The sequence below is a fragment of the Dendropsophus ebraccatus genome, chromosome 4 (assembly GCF_027789765.1).
Source record: "Dendropsophus ebraccatus isolate aDenEbr1 chromosome 4, aDenEbr1.pat, whole genome shotgun sequence".
Lineage (NCBI taxonomy): Eukaryota > Metazoa > Chordata > Amphibia > Anura > Hylidae > Dendropsophus > Dendropsophus ebraccatus.
Genome location: NC_091457.1, coordinates 85,031,295 through 85,047,071, shown reverse-complemented (window position 1 = coordinate 85,047,071; position 15,777 = coordinate 85,031,295). Strand labels below are relative to the sequence as shown.

General features: G+C 45.2%; 1 protein-coding gene across 5 annotated transcripts in view; it reads left to right on the top strand.

Annotated features, from left to right (window-relative positions):
- TDRD12 (tudor domain containing 12) overlaps nt 1-13,884 on the top strand; it is a 181,804-nt gene extending 167,920 nt beyond the window's left edge. For all 5 annotated transcript variants that reach the window (XM_069966193.1, XM_069966195.1, XM_069966194.1 and 2 more), the window contains one exon: nt 13,439-13,884. In XM_069966193.1, coding sequence (XP_069822294.1) covers nt 13,439-13,521 — 83 coding nt within the window. In that variant the 3' untranslated portion in view covers nt 13,522-13,884. The remainder of the gene's footprint in view (nt 1-13,438) is intronic.
- Nucleotides 13,885-15,777: the final 1,893 nt, after the last annotated feature.

Sequence of the window (15,777 nt, the reverse complement as noted above, 5' to 3'; positions counted from 1 at the left end):
GGGGTGGGGTAGGAAGGTGGGAGAACACAACACGAGTACAAATATACAAGCAGTAAGGAATAAAACTGCAGCGTATTCTCAACAAAAGCACAGCTGAAGGGCTACCAAACCAGAGAAAACTCGGGTCCGGTGTCCCACCTATGGGGGGAGAGAGGCAGACAAGTACCGTATGCGCGGTGCAGGGGGCTCCTCACAGACCTTGAGGAAAGTATGTTAAGGCAAACAAGCAAAACTTATGACTAACGGTTAAACATGGATAGAACTATGAGGGTTGTACCAGATATAGAACAGAACCTGCCCAGTGGAGGCAGAACAGAAAAAGGATGCAATATAGACAGATGTAGGGGGCAATATGAACAAGGTGTCAAACAGCAACAATCACTGTGTTAGAAAAGAGAGCATCGAAGGTCCCTCCACGGGAAGCATCTGCGGTGTTCCATTTCAGATGGCTCCATCTCATTTGCGCGATGACTCTGAGGGCCGAGGCGCAGGGGGCGAGGATCTACGGGGCCCGTGGCTACGTGGCGATCTCGGAGGGAGTCCTTGAGTGATAGATGCTGGGTCTCTAGGTGAGAGAGGTCTCTTGGCACCCCGGGTCGAAGAGAGGAGGGAAGGCCATTCCGGGAGAGTGAGGCCAGTGATGTCAAGGTCCCTGAGGAAATCCGGAACATCAGCGGGGGCCCGTAGAGTGAGGGTGCGGCCATTCTGGCGGACAGTCAGCGCAAAAGGATAGCCCCAGCGAAAGGGTATATTGCGGTCTCTGAGAATGTCCAACAGGGGGCGCAGGGCCGCTCTCTGAGCCAGCGTGTGTCGGGAAAGGTCAGGCAGAATGAGGAGATGAGCCCCCCTATACACCACAGCACGTCGTTTGCGGGCCCTCAGGAGAATTTCTTCCTTAGTGGAGTAAAAATGAACCCGACAGATAACATCCCTGGAGTTCTGGTCATCTCGACTGGGTGGGCGTAGCGCCCTATGCGCCCTATCTAGTTCAATGTGTGTGTTAGGCGGCTGCTCCAGGAGATCGTTAAAAATACCGGAGAGAACAGCAAACAGGTCCGATGAAGCAATCGACTCAGGAAGCCCCCGGATCCGCAAGTTGTTCCTCCGATTGCGGTTTTCTATATCGTCCATGTGTTGCTGGAGGACAAACAGTTGGTCAGTATGCAAGTTCACAGTGGACTATAAGGCAGACAGAGAGGTGGATGCGGTCTCCTGAGCGACCTCCAGGTTATCCACTCTGGTGGAGACCGCTGTTAATTCAGTACGAAACTGCGCAAACTCTTGCTTGCACTCGTCCACCAGTTGTTTAGCTAGAATTGAGATGTCACTCCTAGTGGGTAAGGATTGAGTAAGGATCTTGAGATCCGCCAGAGATGCAGGTCTACTATCATCAAGGCCAGAAGTGCAGGAGGAGGACAAATGCAATGGTAGCTCCTGGGTACAGAGAGGAGGGTGCTGTGTAGCTTCTCTGAATATCGGTGGGGTGCCAACCAGGGAAGGAGGAATTGAGGGGTGAATGTCCAGCAACAGTCCCTTGGGTGGAGAGGAGCCTGCAGGGGCATGTACTAAGGCCACTGTGTGACCAAGTGCGGCCTGATTACGTGCAGGGGAGCCCCCCCACGAGGATCCTGAGGACCATGCAGGTGATAGGCCACCCTGTGTGCCCACCGGAGCTAGGGCAAGTGGGGGTGCGGGGGCTCCCTGGCTGAGGGGGGAAGAAGTGGGGGGGGGGGGAGCCATGCCAAGTCCTGGGCAGATTGCACCCATACGGGCGCCCCTGGGTTCAGTGCTGCAGCAGGGGGTGCAGTGACGGCCGCTTCTGGGGCAGTGAGGGGGGCGCCATCTTGGATTTGGGCCTCAACCTGCCGGGGGCTGTTATGAGAAGAGGGGCAGGAGGAGAGGGGCGCCAGACAGTGGGCACAGTCTAGAGGTACCTGATGGGGCCCCGGGCGCAGCTCTCCCACGGCTGATGGCGGTGTAGGTAGCTCCTGTGTCGCGTCTCCCGCGCCGTGCGTCCGGGCAAGATGGCCACCGGAGCCTGGAGGGGATGGTGAGGGGGAAGGGCGGGAGGCCTGTGCCGGATCCCCGTGGCAATGTTGTGGCCGGGAGGAGGCTGCCGGATCCTCCGGAGCGCGGGCAGCAGTGGATGGGGTGGCTGACCGTAAGCGGGCCGCTGAGGGGGTGACGGGCACAGGGTCCTCATGGCGGCGGCCATCTTCCTTCCCCTGCAGCTCCGTCATCTGGTGTGAGGATGATTCCTCTGGCCGGAGGAAATAATGGCCAATTTCCCCCTGGGGTGAGCAGGCACGGGTGGAGGAGCCTCCCCTGAGCTTTCTGGAGGTTTTCCCCATGATTGAGGTGCAGGATGCCTTTGGATGGTGAATGGGCCTGGAGGAGCTCTGCAGAACACGTCCTCACGTCCCCCCCCCCCCCCCCCCCCCCCCGACAGTGACTCTTTAACCATTTTTTCCCAAGCACTCACACACAGTGTTGCTATAGAATTCCAGTTTTTTAACGATCAATAGTCTCACCACAAACAGTCTCTTATTCATTATTTTTTTCTTTTTTCAATCTACATTCATTATCTGGGTATCCTCACCTAATATCATCAAAAGGTCCTTCTCTATCGCTATCAAAACTCCGCTCCAAAATTCTTGTAATGCTGTACATGTCCAAAAAATGTGCAACCAGTCCCTTACCACCTCTCCACATTTAGCGCAATTGCATTTTTTAATAAAGTTTACAGTCAAACAACAAGTAAATAAGAAGTGAATAATCACACCGGTAAAACATGTGAAGAAGGTGGCGGCCTCGTGTTGCAGCAGGCTCGTCCTAGCAAAGAATCTGTGTTGCCAGAGAGCCAATAAAGGTCATATGTAGTCAAACAACTATATAGTGTACTGTAGGGCGACCAACAATACAGAATGTCACCAGAAATAACCAAATCACAAAAAATTTACATGAATGCAATAAAACAACACAAAGAAACAAAAATAAGAAGGGGGAGACACAGACAACACAGACACATCAGGGCTCTTGCTCTTAGTACACATCCCATAGTGCCTCCTGAAGCCTTTTGAGGCCTCCTGATGAGGATTTCCTGAAAGTTAAAACGATGGGTAAATGTATAGCTTATGTAGCTTATAGCTTAGAAAAAAGGAGGAAAAAACAAAACCGCAAAATTGAAAATTGTTGCTGTCATTTTAGGCTTTGTCCTTAAGGGGTTAAAGGGTTTATCCAAGAAAAAGAATAATTGATCCAGCATATTTCAGTAAAACTTCAACTTAGCTTTATTCTAAATTCAATAAAAACAGGACAATTCAAACCATTGTGCAATACACCTCTTAGGGTGCGTGTACACAGAAAGATTTATCTGACAGATTTTGGAAGCCAAAGCCAGGAATGGATTTGAAGAGAAGAGAAATCTCAATCTTTCCTTTATGACCTGTTCCCTGTTTATAGTCTGTTCCTGGCTTTGGCTTCAAAGATCTGACAGATAAATCTTTCTGTGTAAAGGCACCATTAGTCTGACGCGTTTCGGACACATGGGCCCTTGCTTACAGACACATGGGCCCTTGCTTACAGACACAAGCCCACACTCCCTCCTGGGTTTAAATGCACATAATACAGGTGTATTCACTAATTACAAAAATGCAATACCCTAATGCTACGTTTACACGAAACGATAATTGGCCCAATCGTACGATTAACGATGTCGGAGTAACTTTTTTTTTCATAACGATCAGTGTTTAGACGGTACGATATATCGTACGGAAAAATCGTTTTAAGATCACGCACCCGCAGCCCGGCCCCACGGTCAACCGCGCCGCCCCGATCGCCACCCCCGCCGCTCCGATCGCCGCCCCGCCCACGAGCATATCTTACCTGCTCCCCGTAGCAGGTGTTCGAAATCCCCTCTTCAGTGCATTGATTGGCTGAAGAGGGGAGCCGGGAATTTCAACCGGCTCCTCTTCAGCCAATCAGTGCTCCTCTTCAGCACTGATTGGCTGAAGAGAAGCCGTTTGAAATTCCCAGCTCCCCTCTTCAGCCAATCAATGCACTGAAGAGGGGAGCCGGGGATTTCGAACACCTGCTACGCGGAGCAGGTAAGGTATGCCCGCGTCCGGGGCGATCGGAGCGGCGGTGTGGCGATCAGAGCGGCGGTGGCGATTGGAGCTGCGGGGGTGGCGATCGAGCCGGCGCGGGGGGCTGTGGATGAGCGGGGGGCCGGGCTGCGGGCGGCTGGACTTTCGCGCAACGACTGTTTACATGGAACGATCGGCGAATTTTTTGCGAACGACTATTTAAGAACAAGTTAAAAGATCAAAATGAACGATTTCTCGCTCATCGTTCGATCGTTCGCTGCGTTTACACGTACGATTATTGTTCGAATTTGATCTTTATTGTGCAAATTCGCACGATAATCGTTTCGTGTAAACGCAGCATAAGGGAGCTAACAATACATGTGAAATCCAAAAATACTTATGGCAAATAATATACATTTAAAATTATATAAAGGCTAAACCCATGTTACGACTGTTGCTTTTTATGTAGAGCAATGACATAAAACATCCAGTGCTGTACGTATAAAAAACGCACAGCATTGTAAGTTTTTATGTGAACAGATGTCAATAAGAATAATATGCACAATTCACTATACCTTCTTTTACACTTAAACAGCTTACAAACTCCCTGAAATACTTGTGACAATGTGACAAGCAGTGCATTTTTGTAATTAGTGAATACACCTGTATTATGTGCATTTAAACCCAGGAGGGAGTTTGTGTCTGTGAGCAAGGGCGCATGCTTCCGAAACATATCATCAGAGACTAAAAGGTGTATTGCACAATGGTCTGAATTGTCCTGTTTTTATTGAATTTTGAATAAAACAAAGTTGAAGTTTTACTGAAATACACTGGATCAATTCTTCTTTTTCTTGGATGTACAAGTGCTTCACCGAAAGTGGATCCGTGCAGACAAGTAAAGCAGTGGTCAGCTGACACTTTTGAACTTTGTTAAAGTGTTTATCCGGGTAACAAAAACAATATTCTCCTTCCCAATACCACCCTATGTCTAATATACACGAATAACCTATGTTGCACCCTCTCCATGTTTTTTTCTCATACTTTCCCGCTCAAACGTCTAAAATCATCTTCTCTGTGTCCACTCTGACAATGCACTGCTCTTTCTTCTTCCCTTCTTTTTTAGACACACTACATGTGATCTTCCATCTGGGGGCTGGGTTAGCTGTCTATTGGCTTGGAGACATCATCTGCATCACCTTCATGCACCTAATTACTGATAGTGAAAGTGCTGCTTCCATAGACTTACATGTGTCCCTGAGCCCAGGTCTCTAAAATATGAAAAGTTATAGATCTATCTCTGCTTGCTGTCAGTGAATGCAGGCATATGTACCTGTCTTTGTGTCACAGCTTTGTATATTGTAAGTGTTATGGATTCTTAGAGTCTGGATGGAACTAAAATGTTTTCACTCAGCAAACAGAGATCTAAACCTACACTACACCCCCCTCACCCCCCAATAAACAGATGCCAGTTATGCAGCACATAGCTACACTATGCACGCTTCGTACCCGTACGTCCAGAGGTTCGTACCCGTACCCGTACGTCCAGAGGTCGTTAAGGGAGTTCAGAGGGGGACCGCGCGGCGACCCTGCTCTGAACCGCCGCAATCCCGGGTGCTGCTTGTAGCCCGGGACCGCGGCTATTAGCGGGCATGGTCCGATCACCGTGCCTGCTAATTAGCTTTCTAAGTGCAGCTGTCAAAATAAACGACGTAAGCGCAAAACAATTCCAAAGTGCAAAATTGCGCATTTTTGGACGCATCAAATCCAGAAAAATTGTAAGTGATCAAAAAGTCACATATCCGCAATTAAGGTACCGATAGAAAGTACAGATCATGGCGCAAAAAATGACACCTCATACAGCCCCATAGACCAAAGGATAAAAGCGCTATAAGCCTGGGAATAGAGCGATTTTAAGGAAAATATATTTTTTTAAATGGTTTGAATTTTTTAAAAGCCGTCTCATAATTCAAAAGTTACACAAGTTACATATCGTTGTAAACGTACCGACTTGAGGAATATATATAACAAGACCGTTTTACCCCAGGACGAACAGCGTAAAAACAAGTAAAAAAAGCGTGTTTTTTTTCTGCTTTAGCAGTGTACTTTATGCATAAATTCAGGCTGTCATTGCAATGAGTAGTGCAAACAATAAGGGTTCATGTGGGTTTCTATGTGAAAAAATGCAAGTGCTATGGCCTTTTAAGCACAAGGAGGAAAATGTGAAAACGCAAAAATTGAAATTGGCCTCTAAAGGGTTAATCTTTTTTTTTTTTTTTTTTTTAAATTAAAATTAAACAAAAAAACCCTTAATATGAAATCTGTTTTTCCCCCCCCATTTTTCAAATGAAAATTTAAAACTATTGACACAAAACATTTAACTTTGAGAAATCAAATTCAACCTGATCCATAATAATAACATGCATATAATATCTGTTATATGTGTGTGGCAAGGAGGGTTGGCAAAAAAATATAATATATTGAGCAGTATAAAATCTTATAATCAGGAAGGTCCCTACATAAACTATTTTGATATATGATGCTCAAACAGTAAATATTCTAAAAAAAAATTTACTTTTATACCGAAAAACACTTGAACAGATATTGCACTCAAAAGTGACCACAAATTATATAGGAAAATAATAAATATAATAACAGGTTAGGGTCCATTTATACAGAAAGATTATCTGACAGATTATCTGCCAAAGATTTGAAGCCAAAGCCAGGAATGGATTTGAAAAGAGGAGGAGTCTCAGTCTTTCCTTTTTAACTGGATCTCTGTTAATAGTCTGTTCCTGGCTTTGGCTTCAAATCTTTGGCAGATAATCTGTCAGATAATCTTTCTGTGTAAATGGACCCTTACAGCTTAAGGGGGTATTCCCCCCCAAGACCTAAAAAAATATGCTCCCAAACCTAGCTGGTCTTACTCACCAAGCCCCCCTGAGAATTTTCAGCCATCTCCTGTCTTTCTAGCTTCTTCCGTTCCATAGTTACAAGTTTTTAAAAAGCCGAACTATATCCAACATGGCGCCGGCCAGAAAACTACATCTCCTATCATGCATTGCTTATGCCTGATTGGTCCATGGTGTAGCAGAGTTGAGTGAGTTGCATAGCAGAGTGGATTGTGTGGAATAGCAGAGAGGAGTTATGGGGGGGGGGGGGGCTGGCAGTTGCTGGGAGGACACTGACAGCTGCTGCTACTGATCAGTGTACTCATCCACGGGACTCCGACTTCCTGGGCGATGTGTACTTTGGCAGAGTGGCGGAGCTGCGGCAGGGAGTTCCCGGTTCTGCCAAAGTACATATCGCCCAGGAAGTCGGACAGTGCCGTGGGTGAGTCCGGGGGGGAGGGGGGTGCCGTGGGTAAGCCCTGGGGGGAGGGGGGTGCAGGGTGCCGCATATGAGGTGGGGTGCCGTGGGTGAGTCCCGTACACCTCCAGCACATGGGCATAGTTGGGAGACACTAATCAGTAGCAGCAGCTGTCAGCGTCTCACTGTTTTCCCTCTCTTCAGTGGACTTAGTTAGAAGCGCTAATCCGGCCCATTGAAGAGATTGAGGACATGTGATGCCGTCTCAGAGGGTGAGGGCCAGGAGCAAGGGAGCGTGTCGGGTTGGACTGAGCTTTGATGATTCTATGCAATCCGTGGGGGTGAATGCATCTAGATAACAGCAAAACTGTGCAGCATTCATAATAAATAGATATAGGAAAGATGGAAAGCTAGGGGTGGGCAACATATTAATGCAATAAAATTTTGGGGGGGAATACCTCTTTAACATTAAGGGAACTTATTGTAGGGTAAGTGTGTAGAAAATAAATTTACTTTGTCACCCTCGGGTTATTTAGACCATAAAACAGTGTTGTATGAGTAGAGATGAAGAGGGAGAATGAAGCTGACCTTATATTGTCGTGGGGCTAGTGTTTCACGGCTTCCGTAGAGACACATTTCTCATGTGTCCCTAGTTCCCAGCTATTTAGTTCTTCTAGATCTAGACCACCTGTTGTGTCTTTTCTATCCATTCTTGCAAAGTAGGTGGGGAGTCCGATCTCCAGTGAAGGGGGATAAAGAGTTTGGCTGCTGTTAGAAGAAGAGTTGTTAGGTGCTGTTTAGTTTAAATAAATGTGGAGGTAACATTATGGATCATTTTCAATTTAAATCTTGATTTTTGCAGGTGCCTCTGATACTATTTTATTGGTGTTTGAGGCGGCATCTGTACTGCTTCAGGCAACTTTACACAAGGTAAAATTTGTATTAATCATAGCCGTTGTTACAACGACTGTGATTAATAGAAGTTTTATGTTGCACTGCTGTCTGAGGGAATCCTGTCCGGAATGTATACACATAGTATAAACTCCGTCCAGGATCCCTAGCGGCTGCAGTAAAAGTGACATGTCAGTTTTGTGCTGCCGCACACCACTGACTGTTCACACAGTGGAAAGTGCGGCTCAAGCCACACACTCCATTGTGTGCAATTGTGAATTGGGAAGCATTATGGCTGCCACCTTTATGGGAATACTGGATGTAACTATGGGGACACTATAGCTGGCACTGTTATCAGGTCACACCAGCTGGTACTTTTAACCTCGTAAAGTCAAAGCCAATTTTCGTTTTTGCACTTTTGCTTTTTTCACTTTATGTTTAAAAGGCCATAGCGCTTGAATTTCTTCACCTAGAGACCCATATGAGCCCTTATTTTTTGCAAAAACAATTGTACTTTGCAATGACAGGCATTATTTTTCAATAAAAAAAAATGCTGCGAAACCAGAAAAAAACATTTGCGCTTTCAAATTGAAAAAAAAATTGTTTTGATTTCAGGGAGTTTCGCATTTACGCCGTTCGCCCTATGGTAAAACTGACTGTTCTCTGTTTCTCACATCAGTACGATTACAACTTGCATAACTTTTTTATTATTTGACGGGCTTTTAAAATATTTATAAAAAAAAAAAACAACTAAATGTGTTTAAAATTGCTCTATTCCCATCCTTATAACGCTTTTATTTTTTGGTTTATGGGGCTGTTTGAGGTGTCATTTTTTGTGCCATGATCTGTACGTTCTATCGGTACTTTGTTTGCTCATATGCGACTTTTTGATCACTTTTTATAAAAAAAATTTCTGGATTTAATGCGACCAAAAATGTGCAATATTGCACTTTGGAATTTTTTTGTGCTTACATCGTTTACCGTGCGAGATCAGGAATGTGATAACTTAATGGTTCGGGCAATTACGCATGCGCTGATACCAAATATGTTTGTTTATTTTATTTAAATTTATAAAATGTGAAAAAGGGGAGGATTTGGACTTTTATTAGGGAAGGGGATTTTTTATTAATAAAAACACTTTTTTACTTTTTTTTTTTACATTAACTAGACGTCCCCCTGAGGAACTTCTATATACACAGCACTGATCTCTCATAGAGATCAATGCTTTGTATATACACAGCAAAGATCCATTAGATCGGTGATACATTGCTTTGGCCTGCTGCAGGCCAGGGCGGTGTATTGCCGAGCCGGGATCAGCGTCATTGTGACGCTGAGGCCCGGCCTGGCCAGAAGAACGGATCTGACCCACTAGACACCAGGGAGATCAGTTATAGAGCATTTTAATGCAGCTGTCAGGTTTGACACCTGCATTAAAATGCTTAATTAGCCGGCGCGGCAACTGGACTCGTGCCAGCTAACAAAGGCGCTCCCCGGCTGCAGATAGCAGCCAGGATCGGCGCTGTTCAGAGCGGATTCCTGGCAGTTGATGCAGCTAGTCTCCAGCCTCCATGTCCTGAAGAACTCTTTAATAACTAAATATTCACCATCCACAAAGGAAAACCGCTAACAATGCCAAATACCTGTGATATAGAGGTCAGACATAGGCCCAGATTTATCGGCACCCAGCGTCTACGCTCTTAAATCATTGCGATCCCTTAGAAACTACCTGCTTAGCCAGTCAGTTACCGCAGCTGTGCTCAGCCTCACTCACTGATTGGCTGAGCACAGAGCTCAGGAGCTCGGCTGGTGACCATGAGCTGCAGTGCAGCACTAATCTAACCTGCTAATACCTGTCTAGTGGGCACAGACCTCTGAGGATAAAGGTATGTCTCTTACCGTCATCCTCAGGGCCGTTCCTGTGCTATTAGTTGTGTCATTAAGTATTTCTACAGGGGGCGTGGCTACCACCCCTCCGAGGACCGATCTGGCCCTTATCATTACAGGGGGTGGGCTGGCTGGGGGCTTAGCCCTGCCCCCCCCCGCCCCCCATGATCGTCAATGGATTGCCTGGCAATTGCCATCCTCAGTTCCTTGTGCTCATTAGGGAGCAATCAGCAGGTTAGACTCTAACCTGCTGATAGTTTCCTTTAAAATAGGTTGTCTTTTTTTATACCCCCTGTATTTTTCATGGTTGGCCACGGTTGCCCCCCCCCCCTCTCAAACACAAGCAGCCTGCTACACTGAGGAAAAACACACAGGGGAACATTTACCAAATACGCCCCTGGCGTGTGCCATGGAAAAGGCACACATTTTTGTGGTTTGTTTAGAATGTGTTTTGTTATTTTTTGCCGTGTACAACCCACTTGCCTGATGGACAGATAGGAAGGCGCAGCAAGTGGGGAGTAGGAGTGGCCTCATCCCTCACATGCTTTTGCAGGCGAAAATCATGAAAGAAATCTAGATTTCTGGGCCTGCCATGCAGCCACCAGATTCACAGGCGTGCACCTCTTAGCAGGGTTAATGGATGTGGGGCCTTAATAAAGTGTCCCCCACAGTCTTCTCCCAGAGGGAAAACACCACACTGAGGACAGAGGTTACTGCTACACTACTTATGGCTTTTCCTCCTCCTTCTCTATATTACACAGGATATCTTCATATTACACTGCTGCCAGTGGCGGATTATAATATGGGCGGTATGGGCGGCCGCCTGAGGCTCCGGGGCGGCCCATGCCGCCCATATTATTACTATGCATGAGGTTACACAGCAGCACATCACTTTCGGGGCAGGAGAGCTGCTCCAGGTGGGCGGGACGCAGCACAGCCGTCAGAGGAAGATGGTGATGCTGCAGGAAGTGAGCACCACCGCAGCCAGCAGTCTGGGGCCCTGTTTCCTCCCCCATCTGCTCTCCTCTGCTGTCGGTGCATGGGAGGAGGAGGGGGAGGGACGGAAGAACCCGGTGCCGGGACCAGGAGGAAGATGGAGGAGGGAGGCATGGAGCTGCTGTCTGCTGACAACCAGGAGCTTCTTCATAATAAGTGTGTGTGTGTGTGGTGTCTGTTACACTGGGTCAGGCTGTATACTGTGTGTGTGGTGTCTGTTACACTGGGTCAGGCTGTATACTGTGTGTGGTGTTACACTGGGTCAGGCTGTATACTGTGTGTGTCTGTTACACTGGGTCAGGCTGTATATTGTGTGTGTGTGTGTGTGTGTGTGTGTGTGTGTGTGTGTGTGTGTGTACACACGTGCCTGTCTCTGTGTATGAGAACTGTGGATGTAAACATGCAGTTTGGAAGTGTGTGTATAAAGTGTGTTTCCGTATGTAATGTGCTCAGTAAATGTACTATGTGTGTTTAAAGGATGTATGTACACATGTACAGTATGTGTATATGATGTATGCATGTAGTGTGTGTGTATATGATGTATGTATATGGTGTATGCATGTACAGTATGTGTATGTGATATGTATGTGTATGTATGTACAGTATGAGTGTATATGATGTATGTGTATGCATGTACAGTATGGGTGTATATGATGTATGTATGTGTATGCATGTACAGTATGGGTGTATATGATATATGTATATGTGCATGCATGTACAGTATGGGTGTATATGATGTATGTATATGTATGTACAGTGTGGGTGTATATGATGTATGTATATGCATGTACAGTATGGGTGTATATGATGTATGTGTATGCATTACAGTATGTATATGGTGTATGTATGCATGCACAGTATATGTGTATACAATGTATGTATATGGTGTATGTATGTACATTATATGTGTAGATGTAAGCCCCAGAGAAGTGCAGAAACATTGACAGGTTATCCCTAGAACTACAACCTCCATCATGCCCTGTTAACACTTTATGATGGGAGTTGTAGTTATGCAGTCTCTGTCTCTCCAGGTTACGGCACTACAACCTCATCATGGCCTGCTGGCAGTTCATGATGGGAGTTGTTTTTCAGCTGGGGTCGGTTGTGTACGAAGTGGAAGGAGGGGGGGGCCCAGGTAGGGGGGACAGCCCGGGGCCCAGGGTACATTTAATCCGCCACTGACTGCTGCTCATATACAGTCATCCAGGAAGAGAACAGCACAGGCTCCTCCCCACTCAATGCACTCTTCTAGTTAAGAGACAAGCTGCCTATTTGTGATCTTCAATTGTTCCCCAACCAGTCTGGGGCCCTGTTTCCTCCCCCATCTGCACTCCTCTGCTGTCGGTGCATGGGAGGAGGAGGGGGAGGGACGGAAGAACCCGGTGCCGGGACCAGGAGGAAGATGGAGGAGGGAGAGGAAGATGGTGATGCTGCAGAAAGTGAGCACCACCGCAGCCTAATTGTGATCTTTAATTGTTCCCCAACCAACCTTTTTTAATAGGACCAGTGCTTTATTACTGATATGTGAAGAAAATGCTTTACCCTTTGTAACTAAATATAGAGAGTATTTATATTTCTGTTTGTTTTTTTTTTGTTTGTTTTTTTATATTGGATTCATAGAATAAACTATATCAATGAGTAACATTTATAAAATTCATATGAAAGTTCAATAATTCAATTCGAAAAGATTTTTTTAAATACTGGAGTAGACTGGTACATTTTTTCCGACTACAACCCTGGCAGCACCCGCAGGCTGACTGCCCCTCTCTCCCAGCTGTCCCTGGTAGCGTCATCCTCCTTTTTTTACCTGTCTGTTGCAGCACAGGAAGGGTTAAATAGCACATTTCTCTCTCTTCAGGCTCCTGACTTCTTCACTGAGTCCTGTCACGCTCATTCTCCTACTTGTGGGTAGCCTGAGAACAGAGGCCGGAAGTTATCAGTGATCAGTTATCAGTGTACCTGGTGGTACATCCTCTTTAACTTAGAAAACAAAAAACTGTTTAAGATTATACCATTTGTTGTGAATGGCTTCTATCAAGCAGGGGTCCAGAATATTAACTGCCTGATAAACCCTAATGGGCTGTTTTACCCAAAAGTCCAGTGGAAGTGATCAGTATAATTCGTTCCATATTGTGGTAGTCATCTTCCGTATTATATAAAGTGCCCACCAAGTTCTGTACAGTTACTGAAGTTTTTCAGCTCTTGCATATATGTGTCATGATTGGGCTAGAATTCTCTCTTGATGCTCACCTGTTTACATCTCTACTGTTTTCCAGATTTGTACCCTACCAAAACTTTCTACAATGTGATTACTGAAGACCTGTCGTACTCGGACTACAGTGAATCTGAAAGTGATTAGTCTCCTGGAAATTGGACGATGATAAAAAAAAAAAAAAACCTAGGACTCTGTAAAACCATCTATTATTCATTTCCACCTGTCTTTTGAGTTTGCGTATATATATATATATATATATATATATGTAGCTTGATGCAATAGTGGTGGTTAGCACAGTTTTCTCATATAAATATGACCACATCTGCATGAAGTTTGTATGTGTTTGGGTTTGTTTACAAATTCCAAAAACAGAAGTTTAGTTTAAAGGTTAGATTGTAAGCCCCAGTGGGAACAGGGACTGTTGTGGTTGACAACATCTCTGTGATGACAGTGCTGTGGGGAATATGTTGGCGTTATAGAAATAAATAATATATGTGACATTTCCAATTATTGTTTCTTTACTGAAGTGTGTAATCTTAATGATGCTGTACATGATGTTCATGTCCTATCCCTTTATCTCCCAAGACAGTTACCGTGTTGGGGGGGGGGGGGGGGGTGCCCTAGTTTACGGTAGGGGATGCCTTACTTTACGCTAGAGGGTAGGGTAGTAGGGGTGTCTTATTTTAGGAGGATGTCTTAGTTTCAGGGAAGCCCGGTATAATTAAAAAGCCGCTTTTGTTAAGCTATAACAAATTCTTAGTTTTATCTGTTTCTGGGAAAGCTGAATAACAAAAAATGACTTATATAGGGTTTGTTTCTGAGACTTATGTGACATATCTGTATACATTGATCTGCCATTACAAGAAACCCACCTACTGCCAAAACAGTTTTGACCTGTCGAGGCATGGGCTCCACAAGACCCATTTCCAGTGGTATTTGGATATTGTGGTTGGTACAGGGAATGCCCCCACAAGTCTTCTCGCTGTTGTATTATGGCCCAGTGTCACGCAGATCCTTTAATTTAAACTATCAACATACCTGTATGGCTGCTTGAGTTGTGTACTTAAAGTTGAAAGCAATGGACACATTTTAAAATATATTGATAAATATGTCATACACACAGATGCATGTTGCACAGACATCAGGTGCACAGGTATTAATACATTATTGCCACACAGAACATAACCCCTGATTTTGGTTTGTTCTGCCAAATATTTATGTACATTGGTGCCTGAACTAAAAATAATTCTGTTCATGAATGTCTATAAATGCTGTACAAAGGCTGTCTCAAAAGCGAAGGCAAGGAGAGCTACATTTATGTGTAATCTGTTTTTATCTAAATGCACTCATTTGGGTCTGTAGGTGAAAAAATGCAAGCGCTATCGCCTTGTAAACATGAGAATTTAAAAATGAAAATGCAAAAGTGAAAAGTGGCCCAGGAGGGAAGGGGTTAAATGTAATTTTTCAGAAATCAATAATTATCAATTATTAGCGATTTTAAGAAACTCTGTAATAGGTTTTATTAAAGTGGCACTAGCAGCAGGTTCGGGTGCATTCTGGGTGTTGCCTGTCTGCCCGGAGCACCCCATTGGCCCACCTAGCCCCCCCTCCCCCCTCCTTTCTACCCCGCTTCCTGTACATGTGCGGTAACAAGTGGCATTACTATGATAATATGAATAAGCATAGTGGGGTAGACTGGCCGCGTGGGTGCTCCGGGCAATGCCCAGGATGCTCCTAACCAGGGGATTGACATATCTGAAAGTATCAAAAGTGCCAGTATACCGGAAGACAGAGAAATAAAATTAACAGTAGTTCGGTCCTTAGGTAAACAGCAAATGGGTGATATAAGCAAAAGAGTTTTCTTCTGTACCCACAAAGCTGTTTTTTATACCTACCCCATCACTTCAGAAGAAGCAGGATTACTGTGTCCATTATGCACTATGGAGAGGGGAGGGATCGAGGGGGGTGAGTAAGCACGGAGAGGAGAAAAAGCAGCACTGTACAACACATCATCCTGCAATCTTCTCTCGCCAAGCTCTCTGATAGGCACTGACCTTTCTGACCTCTGAATCCAGCATTTTATGTGACCTTTCTGACCTCTGAATCCAGCATTTTATGTGCCTATTTTATGTCTCCAAACTGTACTGCTGCTTGTCTTCTCTTCCTGCTCACTCATCCCCCTTCGCCCCTCTCCCTCTATATGTTATAATGGACACAGCAGAACCAGTCTTCACTTTGCTCCTCTGTAATGAAGACTGCTTTGTCTGATAAAATAAGCATAGATAAGAAGTGAGGGGTAAGACTCTTTAATAGCTTTTTGGGTACAGAAAGAGAATTTTTGCCTAATAAAACCTATTACAGAGTTTCTTAAAGTTGCTTGTACTATTGATTGGCAGTTAC